Here is a 26299-nt window from a genome sequence, read left to right on the forward strand (position 1 = left end):
TCTCAGTCCAACATCTGTTAATCTTCTCCTGATTGTTCTTGAACTGACAGAAACACCAGCATCATTCAGATCACTTTTGATGGCTGCTGATGACATTTTTCTATCTTGGAGACATAGTCTTTTTATTCTTCTGTCATCAATAGATGTGATGCACCTTTTTTAGCCTTTTCCTTGGCCGAAAAATGTGCATCGTAAACAAAACTTTCGGACTCCAGATGTAGTCACTGAACCACCCACCTGTCTTGCAATTTCAGCATAGGAAGAACCACTTTCTCATAACACAATAATATTACATCTCTTTCTAGGTGTCCAATCTACTCTTTTATTTGATGTCATTGCTTCTTGACTAAATATTAAAAATTTTTACAAAAATTCCTACTTGTAATTGCAGTGTATAAGAAACAGAAGTTTGCATTTTGCGAAACATAACTATTTCTATAAGCATACAAAGTTCAAAAACATAAAAATTTCTAAAAGTGTCCACAATTTTGGCCACCACTGTATGTATAGAGAGAGAAACATGCATGTCTGTATATATTAATAAATTCATGGCCCAACAAAATGTGGTTACTGACTTATTGCTGAGTAATAACCCACATTATTAAGAATTTCTGAGTAAGTATGTGGGTAAAAGTTATTGTGCTTTTTAAAATTTTATCAATTGTAAGTCTTACAATGATACGCTGCAAAAATGTACATATTTTAAAGAATATTATTTTTTATTTATGCTGAATATGTTAATAAGTCTATTCAAAATTCTATGTTGACGAAGCTGACAACATTATCATTGCTAATTTTGATAAAAGCATCCTTTTATATCAAAAATATAACTTGGTTTAGTGAATGAGAAAGGTTCTTTTGTTATCTTACATTCTTGCTATGTAATTTCAGCTGTAAAACTAATTTCAATTTATGTTAAATTTTCTCCTCAGATATATTTGATTGAAAAAGAGCTTGCTAATTTGACCATGGCTGAAGTGAAAAAGAAGGATTTTAAATTAAATTCTGAAGTTGTAAGTTTTATTAATGAACATAATTTAGGAAAATTAAAGAATTTTAATAATTCTGTTTAAAGTGTTAAACATTACTTTGTCTTTTTATTTATTTATTTATGCATTATAGAATTAAAGCATTAAATTAGCTGCTGTATTATTTTGTAAAATGTTTTTATTTATTGAAAGTAACACATTTTATGTGTAATGTTTTTGTGTATTGAAAGCAGTTAGTGGACAGATTTGGAATTTTAAACTAATGCAGTTATGCTTGTTGTAATGTATTGCTAAACATAATTTTAAATGGATAGTGAACCAAGATTATTAAAAGTCTTTTGTATAGCTTTAAACAGTATAGCATTGTCAGTTATCAATAACAATATACAAAAGGTGATAAAAAGTATTCTTTAATGAGCAACTTCTAAATACCTTTATTCTTAACTTTCTTAGTGGTATGACTCTTTAGACCTGCTTATGAAAAGTCTGTGTCTAAATAGTATTTATTTACTAGATTTGCGCAATTATTTATTTTAGTCTTTGTTTTCATAATTTCCCATTAGGATGATTGTTATGTAGGTAAAGAAAATCAAAAAGGGAAGTACAGTAGTATCACGGTGTTGATCTGCTTTGAAATAAGTCCAGCTTGGGATGTATCCTGTTTGAATGTGTCAAGTTTTGTGTGGGATATGCCTTGAGTTTAGTCAAGTTTTGTGTGGGATATGCCTTGAGTGAGTCATGCCTGCGTGCATAACACTACCCTTTTTTGAGACAATACTATGACTACCTATAAGTATCACTATGCCTGTGTCTACAGAGATGCTATCAAATTGGTTAACATTGCGAAGAGGGTGAAATCGATTACCAAGCAAAGATCATAGACATTAAAGAGCATATTGAGAAACTGGTTATGATTTGGATAACAAACAGGGGAAAAAAAAATGTACACACAGTGTTTCATTTATATAAAGTATATATTTTGCCCACTGCATTTGTACTTTAATATTAAACAGTGCTATAATAATAACAATGTGATTTTTTTTAAAAGCATGGATTAATTTTTAGCCCAAAGTGGCATTAGACCCAAAGGGCTGTTTGTCTCAAAATGGCATTTTGTGTCGTTTCACTTTTCAAACTATTGCCACTGAATCTTATCACCATGTGTTATAGTTAAAGAAACTAAATAATGAAGAAGCTGCATGAATGTTTCTTGCATTGTGAAAAAACAACGCTACCTAGAACCATCAAATTTTGAATAGCATAGTCCTCCAACCGAACATGGGCACTTAGAAGTCAGAATTTTGAATTTGTTGTATTATCTATATTAAATTTTGTAAAACAAATTTTTGATTAACAAACTCAATGATTTCAAAGCAAGCAATGGCAATGCTGTAAAGGGGGGAAAAATTATCTCCAGCATGCAAGACTGTGTATCAGAAATTCGTAAGGTATACTGTTTGTAAATATTTTGTGATATTTCTGTTGAATTAAATTTTATGTGGTTTAAGTGTGAAGAACATGATATTTAATAAATAAAAGTAGCACACAAAATGTTAAAAAAATGCCCTTTTAGGCATAATATAAAATTAATTATATTTGATTTTATATTTTTAAATTTTTTCCCTTTATTTCTTAATGAAAAAGTTTGTTTGACGTACATCCACTTTGGTATAAGTCCAAGGGTCTAGGACCAGTTAATGATGTATACCAAGGTACCATTGTATTTTAAATAACATGATGACCAATGAAAAAAATTAAAAAAATAATAATGTATGCCAAGTGACATATAAAAATCTACAATTTTTCAAATCAAAAAGCATTTATTCTAATTATTTTGTTACTGCTGATATTAAGTGATCTTGATTAAAGCAGATGTTTTAATACTTTTTTTTATGCTCACATTGCTTAATTCAAGCCTTTGTTGTGGCATGATTTTTGTTTCAGTTCAGTGAGAGAATCCAAAATTTCAGTTTTACATATTATTCTCTTTTACTTTAAAAAAGAAAAAAAAAAAAAAAAAATACCAGTCATACAGCTCATAAATTTTTTGCTATATAGGAGAAAATACTGTTTCCGATGACATGGTTTGAAAGTGGTTTATGAAGTTTAAATGTGCAAATTTCAGCCTCAGAGGTTATGCCCACTCTGGATGACCATCCCTTATAAACAAGGGCCTTTTAAAAGAAACTGTCACTGAAAATCCAAGTCATGCAGTTCACGAACTATCAGATAGAATAAATACTCCAAAAAAAGTACAATACTTGATCATTTGAAGAAGATTGAGAATGTAAGCTGTTACGATATATGGGTCTCCCATATTTTAACAGAGCAGAATATATTTGCTCATGTTTTGGCATGTGATTTCTATGCAAGTGGATCATTACCAGAGATAAAAACTGAATACTATACAGTAATGTTACTCATGGGATAATCCAAAATCCATAAAGATACCAAGTGATTCCTAAAAAGAACCTCCTTTAATGAAACTGAGAAGGGGACTGCATCTTAAAAAAGTAATGTTATGTGTTGTGAGACTGTAAAGGAATTGTCTGCTATAAATGTTTGCCACCAAATCAGACAATAAATATGGAAAAATACTATTCGAAATTGCAATTTTAAAAGACAAAATCAAAGCAAAGTGCCCAGATCTAACCAATTTTCTAGGTATTGTCTTCCATTATGATGATGCTCGACACACATTTCGATGAATTGTGGACAAAAACTTAACTGCATATGGCTGAGATGTTTTATGTCAACCCCTATTTTCACTAGATGTGCCCTCTTGAGTTTTCATCTCTTCAGAGAAATAATTTTCAGTACAATGACATTAGTAGAGTATCATTTTGTAATTTTTATTTTTTACATGACTAGTTTATATGAGTAATATTGCATTTCAGTAAAATTAATGTATTTTGTTTCTTTAAAAATTTTGTTTGTATTTCATCACATGTAAATTACTATATATTATATATAAATACTATTTACCTTCTTAAAACTATTTTCTATGCCTTGCTTATTTTTATATAATTTTTATCTTTTTAAGTTGAAAGAAATTTTTTCCAACAAATTTCTTCATTAAAAAGGTGCTAAAAGTATTAAACTCCTTTTTTCATTTATATTGTATTTTTGCCATCACAAACTACATATATACATTCTGAGAATTTTTATATGTATTTATATGTAACGTTTTTTCATTTAGAATGTTTTGGCAGAGCATAGAACTGCATTAGCTTATTTATTAAGTGACCTGTTAGCTGCCAAAAAGAAACGTGAAGAAGAATTGAAAAAAAGACTGGTAATTTGAAAAATTTATAGTGTTTTAAGTGATTTCATGAATGCTTTATTTAGAGTTCTTTGGCATGTATAAAACATTTTTTCTAGTCTTCTTGTACAGTATAAAAAAATTCAGAGTTTGCTTAATTAACAAATAAGCATGTTTAGTATTATTGTACACGTTTACTCAGATATAAAATTCAACGTATTATATCAGATTAAAGTCATCTTCCAGAGCAAAAAATAAGCTTACTTTCAAAGATTTTACTGGAATTACTATAATTGTTTATTTGTGCGAATTTTCAAAACTATCAAAGAACTATCTAAAATATTAAATACAACATGTATTTTTAAAACTCTTCATTGATTAAAAAACTAAACATTAACAACATATTTTTTGATTAATTTACAAAAAGTTTTTGAAAAATCATCTTCATAATAATTATGAAATTAATAAATGCTTAACATTATAAAATTATTTATATATCATTAATCATATTTTTAATAGGTAAGAACTTTAATGATGAGCATTGTATTTAATTAAAAAACTTTATACAATGAATCATAATCCGCATTTTAGTTTCCTTGTTTTCTTTTTTATTCTTCCCTTTTTTTAAAAAAAAAAAAATTTGTACTACTAATTTTTGTATTAATAATATATTGAAATTTTTGAATAAATGCTGGAACAAAATATTAGCAATATTTTAAATTTTAGTGTTAATGAGTAAAATTTTGTTTTTTATTTTCTAGCAAGAAATGGATTTACTGCGGGCTCATGAAGCTGAAGATTTCTGGCTAATTCAGTACCAGAAATTGCTTGATAGGAAGCCCAAAGATATCATATATTCTGTAATTATATTCTTTTATTCTGTAATTATATTTTGATTTGATAAATTTTGTATAATTTTTACACAGCTATATTTAACTTAAAGTGTTACTCTAAAGGAAAGACTGAATTAATATCTCTGTAAAAATTAAATCTGTTAAGAGTCTAAGAAAAATGATATGATTTTGTTTCAAATCAAACACTAAACTTTGAAAATAAAATAAAAATATTATTTGATTAGGGCAAAACATAATCAGCAATAAATGTTTCACAATATTCCTAACAACAGAAAGAGGTTGCAAAGAATATATGCTTAATTCAAACTTTAAATTATTTTAGATACTGTGATAGTTGATTTATTTAACAATTGATAAAAAGCTTTATTTCTCAGTAAAAATTTCTGCATTTTGTTATTGCTAAAAGAAGCATCCGAAAGCAACAATTAAATTCGCGCCAGTATATGTTAATTTTTCAAAATTTTTTTAACAAAATGAAAATCTGAATAATCATTGGCAGTTGTATTTTCTGATGCTTCAGAATTTGTGAAAAACAGTATTATAGCTAATGTTGTATTGAACAAAAATGCATTATTAAATAAAATTCTAACGCATATTTAAATACAGTATATCTATAGAAGAATGTCTTGGCTATAAATTTTTTAGTATCAACTGTAAGCATTGTATGGTTCAAGATCATAATTAAAGAGTGTTTCAGGCAGTTTTAATTAAACAAAAGCACGAGTACTGCTTTGTTATTTTCTTGCTTGCAGTGCGACATAAGCAAAATTGCAACTGGAGCTCTTCCCTAATGTAATCTCTTTGTGCGAGAGCGATTGAACGTTGAAATCTCCAACTGTTGGATTGGTTGTAATCATCGAGATGACGGAGCTCTTTTTGGTGGGGCTTTATAAAAGATCATATCTATATTCCACTACTAATGATTTGCCAGAGATGAAACACCGAATTGAAGAGACTATTATTCCATTACTCTGGACTTGTTAACCAAAGTGTGGGAAGAATTAGAATATAGGTTGGATATGAGCTGTATAATTAAAGATGTACATATTGAACATTTGTAGGAAAAACTTGGTTAGTTTACCTTCAATGTTGTGTATGTTTTGTTGTAAGTAGTCTGAATTAAACTGTTATATTATACCAATGAAACTGGGACATTCTATTATGAATATTCAGTATTGCTCGGAATTTCTAAAGCTATATTTCTTAATAATTCTTTTAAATTGAATCATTTTTATGGCAAAACGTGCAAAGGCCATCTGCCTGAAGTGAGGGATGCTTTTCTAGAAGAACAAAACTGGTGTATATTTGCATTAGACATAGGAAAAACCTCATGCTACCAACCTGTTCAGTTGTCAAGAATAGAACTTGTGGCAAACTATCAATATTTTGTGTGATTCAGGCCAAGTAGCCCTTCTTCCATCCAAAACATTAGTTTAATTTAAATAAATTGAGTCAAAAAAATATGGTCTGATAAAAAGTTTTGGTGATTATGTTCATATACACTGTGTTTCAAAAAGAATATACGTATTACAAAGTGTTGTTGTAAAGAGAGAAGTAGAGGGCGCTGCTTGGCAGTAGCGCAATGCATGTAAGTAGAAACGAAATATCGTTTGATTAGGCAACATGATTTCTGTGAAGGTAGTCCACCTAACAATAGGACAGTTGTAAATATGTAAATATAATGAATAAGAAATAGCATTATAAAAACTGAACCATCGGATGTTTTGTGATTGCTCTACGGGCCGCCATGGATAAATGCAGGTTCGTCACAAGTGTTATTATGTCCAAACTATCAATCATTGCCCCTCAGCTCAGCTATTGGTGAAATGAATACGTAGTCTAGTTTATATTGATAGCTGCTAAATGTCAGTTGCCTTCTGTTTTTCATGGTAACCATCACGTGTTTAAAATGGCTACTACTCCGCTGCAGAAATCATTTTGTGTTCTCGTGTTTGCAAAGTGCAATTCCATGATTACAGTGCAAAGACGTTTCAAGTTGAGGTACCAAAGTGATCCTCTGAATGGGTGGAACATTTGCAAATGCTATGGACACTTTGTAAATACAGGATGTGTATGTAAAGGAAAGAGTCCTGGCCGCACTCGTGTTCCAGACGAAAATGTTGCATAAATTCAAACTGCTTTCTAACGTAGTCTTTCAAAATAAACTCGTCATGCCAGTCAGGAGTTACAACTGCCTATTCGGTGTGTTTTGAGATGTTGGTTGATTATGAAGCATTACAAGTTACATTCGTTACAGGCTCTGTGTCTTGATGACAAACGCAATCGTGTGGAATTTTGTAACAAGATTATTGATGCTATTGACAATGATAACACTTTCGCCCAACACATTGTATTCAGTGATGAAATGACATTTCATGTTTGTGGTCATGTAAACAAACACAGTGTTCGAATTTGGGGCCTACAGAACCCACCTACAGCCATTGAACATGTACAAGATCCCGACCATCTGTTTACAGCCCATTCTTCTTTGATGGAAACACGGTTAACGGTTAGCAGTATCTCCCTATGTTACAAAACTGGCTGTTTCTGATGCTGCACAAAGACAACTTCATTTTTCAAGAAGACGGGGCACCCCCTCACTGGTGTCGCCAAGTGCGTGATTATCTGAATGAAATTCTACCAAACTGGTTGTCAAGGAGCAGGTGACTTAGCATGTCTCAGCTGACCTCGAAAGTCACCGGATTTGAAACTCTTTGACTTCTTCCTGTGGGGTTTCATTAAAGACAACATTTATGTACCACCATGCCCACAAAACCTGTAAGAGCTGAAGAACCGGATCAATACCATCATAACATCAGTGACGATGGACCTGCTTGCCCAAGTTTGGGAGGAATTTAAGTATCGATGTGATATTGTTCATGTCACTGATGGAAGACATATTGAACGTGTGTAACATCTATAATCTGAACTTGAGAGTTTTGTACATATGTGTGTAAAGTTTCATATTTCTATGTCATACAGTTTAATAAATATATGCATTCGAAATATGTCTATTCTTTTTGAAACACACTATATATAAGATTATCTAAATCAGGGTAGTTCATAAATAAAAGATTATCTTAATCAGGATAATTCATAAATAAAAGGGTATCAAAATTATATATATATAAGTGTGTGTGTATATAATTACAAAATAATTTTTTTCAATTCTTTAAATAGAATTCTCTTTATTTAAGGTACAATATTCTAATTGTAATTTACTTTGTTTTTTCTTTGCTTTGGGGAGAGGCCAGAATTTTCAGGTGAGCTATTATAATTTAAATACATTGAAATGGTTCATCGGCTAATTCTGGATACAGAAAAGCAAGGATTTTTTTTGGAAGAGAAATTTTGGGGCTACTTTGGTAGATGGTTGCACAGATTTTTGGAAATTTACATTGGCACAATTGTTGGCACGGTTTTAACATTCGTCAGCCATCTTGAAAAATGCTGTTTTTACGTATTTTACGCATAGTCAAGTATTCAAAATGAATATTGTTAAAAAAATGGATTAATTTATTGTTGAAAATGTCATTTTTTAAGATGGCAGGCAAATGTAAATAAATACATTTACTATGAGTATAAAATACTAAAGTAAGGTTAAATTATTACTAATTATTAATACAGTACAAAGTCTGTAATCCGGACTCATCGGGAATTTGGCGATTCCGGAATAGGGGTTTTTCCGGATTATAGATCCTCAATTTAAATCTGGTAAGATGGCATGCAGAAATTATACAATTAAAAATATGAATCCATAATTCATGAAATAAAGAGCAATTATGATCTAAAGGGTAACAAAACTCTCTCTCTCTCTCACACACACACACACACAAAAGCTTATTATTAAATTTAAAAAAAACTTAAAAAAACTTAAAAAAAAGCTTAATATTTATTTGTTTATTTTAGTAAACATTTCTTTCAATGTAAGTTGTTTAAGTTGCTTCATTTTTTTGTGCTAATACTTTCTCTTTAATTCTATAAACATACATAATTTCTTGTTGAGTTACAAAGTTCCACTGTTCAAGTCCTGTAATTGCTGTGTTAAGAATACTGACTAACTTGTCAATCGAAATTTTTTCGTTTTCAATAACGTTCTCTGTTACTTTCTTCACTATTGGAAGCGCGCATGAGTAAACAATTTACTGGCTTTATGCACATGCATAGCGGATGCTCGCATGAAACGTGCATGCATAAGTTTGTGGCTTTGAGGTCCGGATTATAGATCATTCGGATAATAGACGTCCGAATTACGGACTTCGTACTGTATAGCAAAGAAATAAAATAAAAACACCACTATAAAAACATTGTGCCAACGTTTAATTGGATTAAAATATTACTTAAATTGAATATCGAATTAAAAACATCATACCAACTTTTAAAAGAATTAATATACGGTACAAAGTCCGTAATCCGGACTTATCGGGATTTTGGCGATTCCGGGTTAGGGTTTTTTCCAGATTCTAGATCATCAATTTAAATCTGATAAGATGGCATGCAGAAATTATACAATTAAAAATATTAAACCGTAATTTATGAAATAAAGAGCAATTATGATCTAAAGAGTATCAAATTACCCCAAAAAAGCTTAAAATTTATTTGTTTACTTTATTGCTTCGTTTTTTGTGCTAATACTTTCTCTTTAATTCTATAAACAGACATAATTTCTTGTTCAGTTACAAGTTCCACCTATCAGAAGCGGTATTTCCTAGATCGAGAACCATGCTACAGATTTTGCCGTCTGTTAATTGATTGATGATTGGGGCATTGTCGTCGCAATGAAAAACTTCTGTTATATCATCTTCATTTATAACTGCTTCTCCACATTTCTTTACAAAATCCAATAACTGGAAAACACCTTTAGTTTGCGATGTCCGAAAACCTTCAACTTCGTGGCTATCATCTTCATCGTCCTCACAATGAAATATGGCAGCTGACCATAAATTATGCCAAGCATTTTTTAATGTATCTGGAAACACATCCTCCCAATGTGCATGCGCATGCGCATGCTTAACCCTTTAACGGTTTGACCTGGATTTTCTCGTTCTTTTATGCAAGCTCTTTAACGGTTTCTCTCGTAATATTGTCATTTAAAATATCTCCTTGAAAACAAATTGACCCGTCTTTTTGTTAGACTTAAAAGAACCGTCAAAAACGGATAGCCCAGATTTTTGTCTCACTTTCACCCCCAAGTGCCTAAGGGGACAAGCATCCCTCCAACCCTGGTGACATTAGTTAATGAATGACCCTCAATAGCGCCGGAAGTTTTACGATCAAGAACTGTTCTTGATGTTATATGATAACAGCGACCTTACACTGGTTCTAAAGTGTAAGAAATTTGTTACCAGTTAGAAAGTGAATGGAAGAGGAAATAAGAATTTCTGTTTTAGACGCTGTTTAAGAAATAAAAAAGAAATACAAAAAGGAGATTTTTATAGAATAAGCTTTTATTTATAACTCAAATGATTAATAAATTAAAAAAAGGAAACTAATTTAGCTATTGTTCTGGTATCGGAAGGGATTCAGGAATGTATGTATGCACATCATGTGCATGTGTCTGTATGTTTATGTGTGTAAACACATGTATACGTTCGTATGTATATATATATATATATATATATGAGCATACATAAACACATACATCCGTATATACATGCATACATACATACATTTTTTAATCCGATCCCGATAACAGAAGAGTACTGTAATTTATTATATAGATTAATAGGAATAAGAGATTAAATAATATTCTTTACAAAATTCATTTACAAATTTATATCACGAATAATAAAAAAAAAGTCGAGCCCTATATATATTTTTGACATTGGAAATCGACTGTTTGATTTCGTTATTTAAGTGTCTGCACTTTTATAATCCTTGATATAAATTGCATATGAATTGAAAATTGTAAAGTAGTTTAATTAATCTCTTGTTCCCATTAAAATATGCCATGAATTATTTTTTGCCTTTGGCTTATTAAGAATTTTATAAGTTTTGAATAAAAGCTTATGTTATAAAACTTTTTAAATTTTTATCTTCTTAATCTTAATAACTTATTTTCAATGAAAATTTTCAATTGAAAAATCATTTTTCAAAAATGAATAAATTTTTTTTTACTTACAATAAATGCCTCAAATAATTGAAAACATTTTCTGACGTTTCACTCAGAAATCAGAAGTTATGTTAAAGATCTCATACAAATTTCAATTAATAGAATATTTTACGTCAGTGCAAAGATTAAGGTTTTGCTAGATTGCTTTAGTAATAGTAGGTAGAGTTTTATACTGATTTTAGGTTCTTTTTTCTTAATTTTCAGTTCTTGTTGCCCTACCATCAACCTCTCGAGAGGACTTTCGGCTCACTGCATATTTAGAGTGCCCCTACGCTGCACGGACACTATACATTTACAAACATTCATCCTTCTCCAGGATTCGAGCCGGACCCTTCGATACGGCAGTCAGCGACGCTAATTACTATATCAACTGGGCTGTAATTTTCAGTTGTTCATAAGTCCACTAAAAAGCTCAGCTGCTTAAAATGTCAATTGCTTAAAAATATTTGCAGTCTAAAGCAAATTTGATATTTACATGTTTTTACCTTAATATTTCTTTACAAAGATAGAATGATAGCTGTCAATACAGACGGGTTTAATGTATTTGGATTACAGCGAAGCACGCAATTGTTTATCTGCCCAAGAGGAAGGAAACTTTCTAAGAGGATCTGACTTATATTCTCATTCCACTTGTAAAAAAATCCAAGAAAACTTCCTTGCAACCAGCTCGTTGGCCAGGATTTGAACCCGTGTCGAGCTAGCTGTGCTTAGCGATTTTTAGATGATCTGCCAGTGGAATGCCGGAGTCTTATTTAAAATCTTGTTTCGAAATCTTCTACCCTAATTTAGTGTGATAGTTGTCGTAGTATGAGGGTTATGGTTATTTAAATATAACAAAGCTTACGAGAGCTATGGGCCTTCGTGGAGCCCTTTCAGTGAGAAACTGGATTACACATGTAGAAAACCACAAAAAGCAAACAGGCAGGAATCCCGTCTCTGAGAAACAGAACTTATTATTTTCCTTTAATCTGAAATCTAAAACAAATAAGATAGAAAACAGCACTTTTCAGGGGAGCTGTATTCAGTATACGAAATTTATTTAAAATAAGCTGTAAGCTTTAAATACAGTTTTTGTACAAGCAAATAGTAGTTTGCCTATGTTAACTGCCCCAGTGGATTCGCTGCCTCACTGTTGGCGGGGAAAAAAGAAAGTAGTTTAGCTTTCGTATGTAACTAACATGCTGACCAGCAGCTCACCCTGCATCATTCTCTATTAATTCATTAAATGAAGATTGGATCATCAGATAAATTTTGCTTCTTCCAGTGCCAGTTACAAATCGTACAGCTGTTCAATAACATTTGAACTATATCATTAATGTTGCATGTTACTAAAATGTACGTGTTCTTTAAAATCCTTGATCTGTTCTAAAAATAGTACCGCAGAAGTTTCAGAAATGAAGTACAATTTAAAGGTACTTAACATTTCTATGCTTATAAAAAAATAAAATTGTTTAAATTGCATATCGTTTAACGCTTCCTGTTTTATTTGGAATAATATTTCAAAAATAAAACTCGTGTTGGTTACGACCCAAGCAATACTTGACGGGATAAAGAGCTGTAGTTTGATAATGCTAGCATCATGCATTCAGTTTTCGTCGTTTTTAATAAAATCCATTATGATACTTATGCTGGTAATTATAAATTGCATTTACGTATACAGAAGTATGATTAATACACTAATATCACAGAATATATGTTTTTTATGCTCTGACAAGTTTTCTCAAGATACCAATTTTTATTATATTTACTTCATATACAAGTCATAAATTCCCTAGCCAGATTCCATTTTTATATAAATAGATGCATAGAGGACAAAATGGAACAGCTTATTATATTTTTTATTCTTTTACAAAATTTAATTCTTTTAGATATAATTTTTAACGGTAAATGATATTCTGCTAAGTTATAATATAAAATTATTACTAATAATAATTTATATCCTAATTTAATAATATTTATGTCCTAATTTATATCACTCAAAACAGAATTGGAAAACTCATTCAAATCATATTTAATCAAAACATTTTACGCAGTTTTGGGGAAAAGGAATTTTGGGGTTCGTTTGATTTTTAATGGTGAATTTAATCATTAAGACATTTTTACCATGTTTCCTCATTCATATAACATTAGCAAAATAATTTACTAAATAATTCTTAAATGTAATAATAGTATTCTTGTTTATCTTTTGCTATATGACTAAAAAGAAATAAAAAAGCAGCTGGTATTCAATATTTGTTCTTATTTAATTACAAATACTTGGCTATTGGTACTTAAGACATAGTCTTTCCATATTATCACTTTTCTATTAGGCCTTGAAATTATGTTAAAGACCTAATAGAATTCGGAAAATCCTATGATTGCATAAAACTGCTGGAGGTGCTAATAATGACAAATTTTAAATGAAAATAGAAATTTCTGCAATTTAGTCATATAATTTGTAAGTGGAACTCCCATGATTTTAAATTTATGTATAAACGAGCAAATACATTTTGAAAGTTAATATATATATTACAATTCATTTAACTGACACCATAAGAATCAAAAGGGATTTTTGTGCGTGTCTGCTTTATGCATAATGTATAAAATGTGGAAAAGTGAGAAAAATCCATCCAACACAGAGAAATAATTCATTTTAGTCTGTGGTAAGATTTTATCAAATTCATTTAAACTTTCATTTAAATTCGAAATGCGATCTCTCAAATCAATGAAGGAATACATTTTTGGTTTTAAATTCCGCATTAGTAGCAACTGTATAATAGTTAAACTTACTAAAATATTTGAAGAAAACCACCAAAATTCTAGAGCTATAAAATCCCAGAAAACATTAGGAAGATTATTGCTTGCCAATTCCATGCTGAAAAGATCAAGCATTTACGAGGATGAGCTCAACTGCTAACGAACAACTTGTGGAAAAAATTCAACACTAAAATATAAATACATATGCCAAATTTTCCAAAAATTCCTGATAAATATTGTACTCTCATCGTAAATATATGTGGACTTATAATTTGATGAAAACTGAGTTGGTAAAAGAGTGGATTAAAATTTAATTTCCCAAAATAAATTGGCCTACTAAAACTAAATAAAATAGGTAAGTAAAGAGTAAAAAAATTGTGTAACAAAATAAATAATGATCTTTCTTAAAATACTGCCCAATAAAACATGTCGAATAATTGAAAATTTACAAGCTTGGAAGCTAAAATTCTAAAAAGATTTCGGAAAATTTGGAAGTCACATATTAAAAGAAACAAGTCTACAGGCTACATGTACAAAAAAGAGGAGGGAGACGAAACTAAATGCAACAAGTACTTCTTGCCATTCAATAGCAGGGAGGCAATTTTATGGCTTATCCATCACACTAAGAGGAAGCAAACATACTGCCCTAGGCTGGGCCATCTTAGAGAGATTTCAGAAAATGAAAGCGATTTTTTTTTTTTTTTTTTGGAGGTGTTTGTTGACTGACAACACGCCCATTTTCAAAGCATTTCGTTCCAAGGGGCAGGCTCATTAATGGGTTAAATGCGCATGCGTAAAGCATACAAAAAAAAAGTTTATGGCTTTGAGGTCCGGATTATAGATCTTCCGGATAATGGACATGCAGATTACAGACTTTGTACTGTATTACTTAAATTGAACGAATTAAAAACATCATACCAACGTGTAAAAGAAGTAAAATATTACTTAAATTTAAATTCTTTAAAATAAGTTTTATAAGATATAATTATTTAACATTAAAACATATGTGGCAATAAATATCTCGGCAATTTTTGAAAACAGTGTATTAATTTTTTTAATAAAAATTAAGTATACAATTATAAAGTAAAAGAAAAATGTGTACCTACACTTTTTTGGTATTTAACCTGTCGTATATTGATAAGTACCACCAAAAAATCGGAATCATAATTTATATATCAACGAAAAAAATTTGAAAAATGTAATCTAAGGAATTCGAAATTATGTAAATAAAAATCCTTTTTAAAAATATGCAAAATTAAATTGTATTTTAATATTTAACAGCCATAAATTATGTTTAAAACATTAGATTAAATTTATAGATTTATAATAAATGATGTTAAGTAATGTGACATCATTTATTGCATTGTCCACAACATAAAATTACATAAACAATAAAATTTTAATTTCAAGTAAAAATGCAAAACTAAATTGATTTTTAATATTTAGAAGCCATAAATAATGTTTAACACACGGAATTTATGCATAATAAAACACATTTTTAAAAAAATGAAATGACAACAAAGTATCAGCTACCATAAATAACTTGTCTAGCAATGGGTTTACCATAAGTCGTATCGCTCGCCAAAATCCGTGCAACTGTCTACCAAAGTAGCACCGAAATTTCAATCGTTTTCAGGGTTCCTTCTCCTGACGAAGTGACATTAAAGTTGATTGAATTTCTCTTCTATTGTGTTTGTTTTTCTTTAAATGTCATTTCTTTAAATGTCAATTTTTTTAATTGGGGTATTGCCTGTTTCAATAGTTTTAATATTTTTTAATTCTTTACTGCATTTATAAGATTATTTGAAATTTATTAATTATGAATTTCAATTTTAGGTCTTTTTAAAAAATTAGTTCTAAATTTCTTAGTTTATGTCTTATATTTATTCATTGACTTATCACTTCAAGCATGATATTCAATAGAATTTTTTCCTTCCTGAAAACATTAAACTGTTTATAAACATAATGCATTTTAAAGATACCACTTCATCTTCATGAACTTTTTTCAGCATGCATGTCATGATTTTATTTTACAAATATGCTAAGCTTTAAACAGAACTTTAAATTCATTCATTATTTTACAGCCACTGCTACACCTTTTCTTGCAGAATGTTATTAGCTGAAATCCATAATGATTATTCTTTTGCCATAGTCAAATGTGTTCAAACATTATGGTGTATCTTTTCCAGAGTTCGTTGTTTGCATATGACTCCACATGTGCATCATTCACTGATCTTATTAGAGTGTATTTGTTCACATATTTTAATTTTTTGTTATGCAGATATAACGTGTATATAGTATAAATCTGATTCATGAGCTATAAATGTTATTTTGTATACAATTTGAAAATAACCAACCTTTTGTTTATTAACTTAAAGTCAGATCACATGAAAACTGGTTAATTAAGCCTGCTGCATATATATATATATATATATATATATATATATATATTTAAGAGATGAGTGTTGTTATATGGTGTCTTATAACCTGAGGGTTCTTTTTAATAAATTTCTAATACTTTACAAATTAAAAAGTGTTTAGAAAATTACTTTTATTCAACTGTTATATAAAATATAATGTTAATAGTGGTTGGGGACATTCATATTTATAGAATGAATTTTACTAATTTATTGTTGATCCCAAATTTGCTTTTGTGCATAAGCATTTTTGTGTTAACATTGTTTGACTGTTTTCTGATGCATTAAAAAAAAATATGCAATTCTTTTAAACATTTTTGAAGAACAGTTTCACTCAATGCAGAAATTAACTTTTATTTAAAATGAGAATGCTGAATGTAGTACCCAAATTCTTCCATAATTGTTTAAAAATCTATAATATAAAATACTTTCCTTCAGATGCTTATGACTTAATACACATATTGCAGCCTTCTGGTATTCTGGAAATTTCCTTAAAATCTTCATGGTTACCAAGAATTCCTTCGAAATTTTTATAATGTCAATTAAAACTTTTAAAAATCAATAAAACTAAACTGGAAATGGCAGACTAGTGCAGCTTTGATGAATTGATGGATGTACAACCTTCAAAATTTCACAAATGCTTTTGTAAGTGTTCTTGAAAGGTGTCATCAGATAATGCTTTTACATCTATTGGCTTAACACCTTTGAAATGTTAAATGAATCAAGCTCATATTGTATTATGGCTATAGATTCCATCAGTGGTCAAACAGCTAAAACCGGTAACTCATCTCATTCTCCATGGTAATGGGTCGGCTTCATGCGATTTGTGTTACTTAAATATGAGTGAATTTCTCTTAAAAATCTTTTTTAAAAGCAACCTTTGTTTGGAAGATAGCCATTGCATTAAGTAAAATGAATTCTTGCAACTATCTCTAAGCTTCCTTGAATATCACTGCAGTTTTAGTTGTAGATTTTTTAGGGGAAAATTTGTACATGTTTATTGTTTTTCGCACTAATTATTTAAGTTTAATAATATGTATATCCTCCCAAAAAACTGCTGCAAAGTGTCAGAATTTGCATTGCTTAATTACTCAGCTTGCAGTATATTTTAATATATATAGTTAACATGGCAGCTACAAATTATGAAGTTACCTCATAAAGAAAATTTTAAGAAATCAATTTTTGAATGAATTATGTTTACTAGTAGATAAAAAGTGTGCAATTAACAGTAAAAATATTTCATTTTAGGAGCTTGAAATGGACTCTGAAGTAAAATATGTTTTGATGGAAGCTTCAGCGCATAGCTACTTACCTCTGTTTGCAGTGAAGGGAGTTACATTTTCACAATTAGTCAATTATACTGTGAAAGACTTGAAAGCAGTAATATATTTTACATTCAAATCATTTTCTTCGTATTTGTTTTGATTGATAGATCGATTAATATTTCCTTTATTATTTTATTGTTAAAAAATGCATGTATATGAGATATGTAGCATAGTTACATAATTATCAAGATTATAACTGTTGTTATTATAAATCTGTCTTAGAAGCAGTAACTATGTTATTGGAAGTTCTGGCTGATGCAAAAGCAAAGTTTAAAGTAATAGAAAACATTTAGCAGAAATAATTATTACAATAGAAACATGCTAAGATTATGTACTGTGCAGACATAGATGACAAAAGTTTTAAACTTAACCAATTTATTAACAATATATATATATAAATAAAAATACAATAAATAAATTTGATTAATACCAGAAATAAGAGTGTAACATAATCATTGTCAAAAATTACACTTAGTTAATTATTCATTAAACCCCAAGGGTTTTTCCTTTAAAAAATATTACACTATTAATGATACAATAAATATATTACCTGTTCTATGAATACTGGCATTCAATAACTTACGAAAAACATATCACAGAACAAAAACTACACGGTTAATTTGAAATTCACTTGACTAAATAGGTCTATGCTTTTGGCCAAGAAGGCACCTGAAAAATTAAACCTTGAATGTACTTGAATTTGTAAATACTGCTCACTGCAGTTGCTCACAGGAAATTACAGCTTGGAAAAACATGGCTGCTAGAACTTAAACACACTTGTGTTAATGATGCCGCCTACAGCAGTTATTCACCGGAAAACACAACTTGAGATTTATCGCCGCTTAACCTTGGAACAGGTTGCTGCCCACGGCAGTTGCTCACCAGGAACCACAACCTAGATTTATCACCGCTTAACCATGGTAAAACCCAAACTGGCCCAGAACCACATCACTAAAGAGGCACTTAACGCTGGATGACACTCATCACAAAAATGTCTCTGAATGGAAGCTAGAACAGCACACAAGGAGCGATGAAAACAGAAACAACAAGGGTTAAGCCAAAGCAATGACAGATATTTATACATGAAGTAGACATGACGTCATCTCATGACAACCAATCAGCTGTCGGCACGACTCTGCTTTCCAGATGACGTAGCTTTGAGTTTCGTTTTTGCATCTTAATTAGGCTGGAACAGTCCATTCTAAATACGAGGCGTATTCAGAAACTAAGTACCGTTTTGAAAAAAAAAAATAGTAAAGCAATTTTTTCGAATCCAATTTTATTTTTACTTTAAAATACATGTCTTAAACTATTTTTCAACATAGTTTCCGCCAATGATCAAACACTTGTCATAGCGGGTGACCAGTTTTTGTATACCATCGTCAAAGAAATTTCCCGCCAGTTTCGATAACCACAACTCCACAACATTTTTCGTGTCATCGTCAGATCCAAAGCGCTTGCCACCAAGTTCGCGCTTCATGTGCAGGAACAAGTGATAGTCGGACGGCGCCAAGTCCGGGCTGTAAGGCAGGTGATCGAACTGCTCCCAATGAAAATCTCGAATGAACGATTGAGTAACACCAGCAGTATGGGGTCGAGCTTTGTCATGGAGCAACACAATTCCTTTACTGAGCATTCCTCTTCATTTGTTTTGAATGGCACGCCTTAGTTTTGTTAAAGTCTCACAATATCGTGCCGCATTAATGGTTTCACCTCTGGGAAGAAATTCAGTAAGCGAAACGCCTTTCCTATCCCAGAAGACAGTGCACGTGATTTTTTGTGATGACATTGTCACTTTGAACTTTTGTTTTTTTTGGAGAATGAGTGTGTCTTCACTCCATCGATTGTTGTTTCGATTCTGGTGTGAAATGACAGACCCAAGTTTCATTACCTGTCACAATTTGGTTTAAAAAGTTTTCTCCCTCATCACTGTACCGTGTGAGAAATGTCAGGGCACTACCAAGTCGCTTTGTTTCGTGAACATCAGTGAGCATTTTTGGAACCCATCGGAAACACAGTTTGCGATAATTCAAGCGGTCAGACACAATTTCGAACAAAACAGTACGTGAAATTTGTGGAAATACCTCTGAAAGAGTTGTCATTGTGAAGCGTCTGTTCTCATGAATTGCTTCATCAACTTTCCTTACCAAATCATCGGTGACAACAGAAGGCCGACCACTCCGAGCCTCAGCGTGGACATTTGTTCGACCTGCATTAAACATTCTTACCCACTTTCTCACCATTCCACTACTTGTATTCACCATAAACTTCTGTCACTTGATGATAAATTTCGGCCAGTTTAACATTCCTCCCATTCAAAAATTTAATCACGGCATAAATCTCACAGTCAGCAGGAGAACTAATTGAATTTTTGAATGTGCACAGCAAACTGAAAACACAACATAGAGCAACCAAAATGGCAACAATTGAAAGTCAGTGAACAAGAAAGACTAGTGCGCATGCGCGGGACGCCTACCACAGCGGTGCGACGGCGTTAGAATGAAACGGTACTTAGTTTCCGAATACGCTACATACAAACAGTGGCAGTGAAAACGAAGTAGAAGTAATTGCTATATGCCTTTAAAATAAAAACTAAACCTTATGTAAAAGTTAGAATTATTTCAAGGAGAGATGATGCAGAAAAGGGGTTACAAAGAGTCATATTTGCAACACTGACCTCAATATTTTATTGAATAGAACCAGAAGCTGTGTCTTCACTAGGACTCAAACCTGGTCCTCTTGAATATGTGCTAAGTGTTCCACCTGATGCTAAAGCAAAGTTTAAAGTTTAAAGAAATTAAACATTTAGCAGTAGTAGCAATAAAAGCTCCCTGAGATATCATGTTGTGCAGACATTGAAGACAATAAGAGATTTTGAACTTAACCAATTTATTAACAATATAATAAAGAATAAAAACACAGAAAATAAATTTCAACAATACCAGAGTCTTAGGAAAAATATAATATAACCATCATTCATCAAATAATATTTTTACCTGGTCTCCAAAACACTGGCATTGAATACAAACAAAAATGTCCTAAACATTAATTATGCGGTTTAAAAATGAAGTTGGCTACACATTCAAAACGTCCATGATCAATGGTTGAGAAAACACCTGAAATTTAAATCAAGTTCTTAAAAGCACTTAAAACCGGCCTAACTCCGTTTGCACGAGGAATCGCCACTCACGTGTTTTAATTGCCGCCTTCATTGAAGAACATGGATGCTGCCCGCAGCAGTCACTCATATGGTAGCCTCTAGAACCAAGGAAATTTATTCTGGAACAATCATCTTATGGATGTGAACCAAGGAACTCATTCCGAAACAATCATCCCGCGGACAGGCACCAAGGAACTTTATTCAAGAACAGCCATCCCGCAAACCGGAACCAAGGCACTTTATTCACTGGACTGCATGCATCCTTCTGAAGGTGCTGGAAACTGCTCACTCAAGTGCCAGGAAAGCAGGAACTAGAAGAAGACTAGAAGGGCTGAGCCAGAGCGACGCCAGATACTTATACCTAGAAGTATGCATGACGTCATCTCACGGCAACCAATCAGCTAGCGGCACGAATCGGCTTTTCAGATGACGTAACATCACATTTCGTTTTTGCATCTCAATTAGGTTCAAACAGTCCGTTCTCATCGCGAACAGTGGCAATAAGAAAAAGTAGAAGTAACTACTATATTACATTAAAATAAGGACTAAACTAAATAAACATTTCAAGGAGGAGAGATGATGCAGTAAAAGGTTTACAATAAGTTATATTTTCCAACACTACCATTACACCATGAAGGTATGCAGAAAGGAGGGGAAAATACTTTATATACTCCCCTTTTTAAAGGATGACAGGATTAGGTAACCCAATAACCAAATCCTGGTGGTGAAGAATCATCATCCACCACTTTTTAGTTTGGGTTGCCACTGTAGAGACATAGGTTATTTTCAAGCGAGCAGTGCCTTCACCAGGACTTGAACCTTGACCTCTCAAATATGTGCCGAGTGTGCTACTGTTACACTATGAAGGCATGCAAAAGGAGGGAGAACGTACCTTATAACTTCACTTTAAACTTTTTACAAACAATTCATTTATCCTTCCTTCCCCGTTTTGGTATAAGAGCATAAAAATTTCTGTGAAAGTAATTTTGCTGGTGTATGTATCAATTCTTTTATATTTTGATGCAAGTTTGCAAGAAAGGAATGAAAAAATTCCACAAAATATATTCTTCAAATTGAACATTGTTTTCTTTGCATATAATTGTACTAAACATAAGACAGTTTTGTATTCTGTGAAACAGGATAAAATAATTCTTTTGGGTATGGTCTGGTAGTTATCTATGTACAAACAATGGAATTTTAATGTATAAATTACAAGTGGAGAAATGTAAATTAACTCAGGAAGACCTGATCCATACTCCATGAATTTTAGTATGCTGCGACAAGGATATTTGTTGGACACAGGATGAGCAGATTATCAGAATTATATCATACCTAAAAGCATATTTTCAGAATTTAAACCATGAAAGTGTCATTTAATCGATATCGGTGTCAGGGCCGCTGCTACCATGCATGCGGTGTATCCAAAACATACAGGCCGCTGATTAAGAGAGGCAGCTGCGGACCGCCGATCCTTAAGCAAAAAATCATACTCATCGAGTTTTATTAAAAATAAATCTCCCAAAACTCATCAAGCTTTAATAATGAAAATAAGCCAAACGTATTTCTTCACAAATTTGTATTGTATTACAGTATTATAACATAAGCAAATAAACACTTAAGTCGTCAAATTTTGTTCTTTATTGGGTTATGGAATATTGGCCGATGCAGCAAAGAATTGATGATTGAAAAATATTACAGTGGACCAAACTAATAATTGGGGTTATTAGTTTGCGAAAATAACCAATTGTTGCTTAATAATTGCTGTGGCAAACAGATGCCTTCCCCCTTTTACGAGGACAGCATTCTTGCCCCCCTCCTAGAGACTCGGCATACGAAAAGGAGACATCACCGTGCACATGTGCAGATATATTTCAACTGTGCCTTAATTTTCTTACAGTTGTGTTGTAAATTTGTATATAGTATATGCAAAGAATGGTGTAAATAGTGTCGTTTCAGTTTTTTTGAATCCGTAAGTTATTCATTAAGCAACACTTGCTATGGGTTACTTTAAACACTTAGTGTCTCTATCACTGCAAGTGTGAGGTAACAAATTTCAATATTATTTTAAACAACCTCATGCAATCGCATAGTTTTGCCGATTTTGCATGTGCGATGTGAAGATGTTATATTTTAATGAATATACTGACTTTTTGTACTTTGCACTTTAAAAAGTGTTACCATTTTTTTTACATTGATACTTACAATATTTTTACCAAAAATGTGTGTAGATTCAGTGCAATTTTGTATATTGCTATTTAGGTTTTCATTTTCGACCTTTAAAAATGTCTGACAGAAAAACTAAAAGACTGTCAGGTTATCAAAAGAAGAAAGCTAGACTTGAAGAACAGCAACAACAAAGTGGTGCCTTAGAAAAATATTTGAAAACTGGAAGTGATAATAGTGATATTAAAAGTGACAATTCAACAACAGAAATTTTAAGAAATGTAAGTAATAATGACAATGTAAATATTGTAAATTTTGTTGCATCTACTTCTGTGGGTACCGGGTGCCTAAGACATGAATCTGTAGTGTGCTGTGAAGCAGGGAAAGACATTTCGTTTACTGCAAAAAATCATGATGTTGATAATCACAAATAAGAGAAAAGAGAAGAGTGGAAGAAGGAAAAAGTAGAGCAGACAACTGAAACAGGTATGGACGTGGATGCTTTAACTACTTTTAAATCTTTAGAAAAAAGACGACACTCTTTGCCTAGTTTCTGACGACCCTGGTAAAAGGCCTGTAAACCTAACCCACAGTCAGGTACAATATATAATTGAAAATTTCTTAAGTCAAGTTCAAAACATAGTTTTCCCAGAGATAAGCAAAATAAAAAATTTTCAAGAGTCATATTTTTTGCATACTTTAAGCAATGGTGAAAAAATCCACCATCCTTGGTTATTATATTCTTTATCATCAAATAGTGTTTTCTGTGCTCCATGTAAACTGTATTGCACCAATGTCACAGAGAAAAAGGAGCCTATATATGGTGAAGAAGGATTAAGCGATTCGCAACACTTATCCTTGATCTTGAAAAAACATGAGAACAGATTAATCCATATTTTATATACTAAATAAATGCATGATTTGAGTGTAGCACTGAAAAACGGTACAACAATCGACTCGTCCATACTTATTATATGAACTGGAAAAAAATCATGGGCGTGTCATTATTGAAAGATTGATGCTTATTGTCAGATATTTATCTCATCAGTGCTTGGCCTTTATGGGTTCATCACTAAAACTGTTTCAGCCAGATAATTGAAATTTCCTTCAATTGACTCAAATGATTTTCAAATTTGACGCAGTTCTTTCCGAACATTTACGTAGAATACAATCCAAAAATTACAAAAACGCACCTCACTATCTAGGTTGGGAACACCAAAACAAAATGATTCAGTTATTGGCAACAACTATACAAGAACAAATATTAGACAGAATACGACATGCAAAATATTTTCTATAATTCTCGATTGTACCCCAGATATTTCATATACTGAAATAACTGTTATAATTCGATGTGTTCCTTGCGCCACACCAGTTATGAGTTTTGAACATTTTTTGGGATTCTGCCCAATTACAGATACAACTGGTCAAGGATTATATGAGTTTATAGTAAAAAGACTTCAAGAGCTAAAACTGGATATGAATAATTTACGTGGACAAGGTTATGACAATGGGTCTAATATGCGAGGAAAACACATAGGACTACAGAAAAAAATTTTGGATGCTTGTCCCGTGCATTTTTTATTCCTTGTATAGCTCTTAGTTTAAATCTTGTTGTGAACAAATCTGCTAAAATAAGCTTCAAAACAGTTGATTTTTAAAACTTAATTCAGGAACTGTACGTTTACTTCTCAGTATCAAATTATAGATGGAGTATTTTATTAGCGTATATTCCAAAACTTACATTAAAGCCATTAACAGATACAGAAGTCATATAGAAGCAATCACACCACTTAGAACACAATTAGGTGAAATATATGATGCTCTAGCAGAATTAAAAGATGATGCAACTAGGGATATAATTACGAGAACTTTGGCAAATTCACTGGGTAAAAAAATCAGTACCTTTAAATTTATATTTTCAACAATAATCTGGCATGCAATTCTTAATAAAGCCAACGTAGTGAGTAAACTTATACAAAGTCCAAAATTAAACATTAAATCTTCAGACGAAGCTCTAGAAAATTTAAAAGACTACTTTGTTCGAATAAGATGTGACAAACATTTCAAAATAGTTATGGATGCTGCAAAGTAAATTGCTGCCGAAGTTAAACTAGAAGCAGAATTTCCTCCTTCTGCAGCAAAACACATTGGAAGAAGAGAAAGAAATTCTAATTACAAACACAAGAACAAAAGCATTTTAGATCCAGATAGCTCTTTTAAAGCCAACTTTAAAATTTTGGATGCAACGATTGGGGCTATAAATGAGAGATTTCAATTATTATACCAATATATTAACATCTTCAAAATTTTATATAATGTACACAAATATGGGGACCTTAGAGACAATGAATTAAAAGCCCACTGTGCCGAAGCGGAACTAGCCTTGACAGAGAAGAAGCTAAATCATAGCGACATTAATGGGGAGGAATTATTCGAAGAAATTAAAGCTATGCAATTACTCCATCTTAAAACTAATATGAATACAATTGGAATTCTTGAATACATACTAGAAAATAATTTATCGTCATCTTTTCCCAATTTAACTGTACTTAATTAGAATTTTCTTGACCTTACCGGTCACTGTTGCAGCTGGAGAACATTCATTCTCCAAGCTCAAGTTGATAAAAAACTATCTTAGATCATCCATGAGTCAGGAAAGATTATCGGCTTTGGCAACTTTTTCTGTTGAACACGAATTGTGCGATACCATAAGACCTTAATAGTGTATTAAAAAAAAATTCGGAAACAAAATCTCGGAGAGTGCAATTTTAACTTTTATCCTAAAAACAATTTGAGAAGTGTTTTAAAGCTCCCATGTTCTTTTTTTCACTACTATAAAGTAAGTTTTTTTTTTAAATCAGTTTGATTTAGTTCCCACAATTTTACTAATTTTTCTTTTTATTTTTAAGACGATTTCGTTAAAAATTAGGTCTATTTTATATTAAGACATTGACTTTTTAAGTTTTATAACTGAAAAAAAATTTATTTTTAAGACAAATTTGCTGAAAAATTATTCTTTGGAAAAGGTAGAAATTTACATAAATTGTATTCCATTCCAACGATCTTCATTTTGTACTCTAGAGAAGGGGGGAGGGACGGGGTGGCGAAAACAGTCTGGGTACATAGGCGGCCCTGATCAGTGTTCAATGTTTATCATAGTTAATCATTTTTCTTTTTTTGCATCCTCAAAATAATTTTCTTAACCATCTGCATGGTGTGCAAATTGAATTGTCTGTTAATAAACATTGCCATCTGAATACACTATTTGTCACAAGCAC

General features: G+C 31.4%; 1 protein-coding gene across 9 annotated transcripts in view; it reads left to right on the forward strand.

The window, feature by feature from the left end:
• Nucleotides 1-26299, forward strand: part of LOC118190788 (E3 ubiquitin-protein ligase LRSAM1-like) — a 153963-nt gene that overhangs the window by 125458 nt on the left and 2206 nt on the right. For all 9 annotated transcript variants that reach the window (XM_085824893.1, XM_085824892.1, XM_035361564.2 and 6 more), the window contains 4 exons: nt 933-1013; nt 4189-4284; nt 5013-5111; nt 17619-17750. In XM_085824893.1, the coding sequence (XP_085681019.1) occupies nt 933-1013; nt 4189-4284; nt 5013-5111; nt 17619-17750 (408 nt within the window). The remainder of the gene's footprint in view (nt 1-932; nt 1014-4188; nt 4285-5012; nt 5112-17618; nt 17751-26299) is intronic.

Source organism: Stegodyphus dumicola, chromosome 10, assembly GCF_044657685.1.
Source record: "Stegodyphus dumicola isolate Sdum_Otavi_A_Nest chromosome 10, ASM4465768v1".
NCBI classification, from domain to species: domain Eukaryota; kingdom Metazoa; phylum Arthropoda; class Arachnida; order Araneae; family Eresidae; genus Stegodyphus; species Stegodyphus dumicola.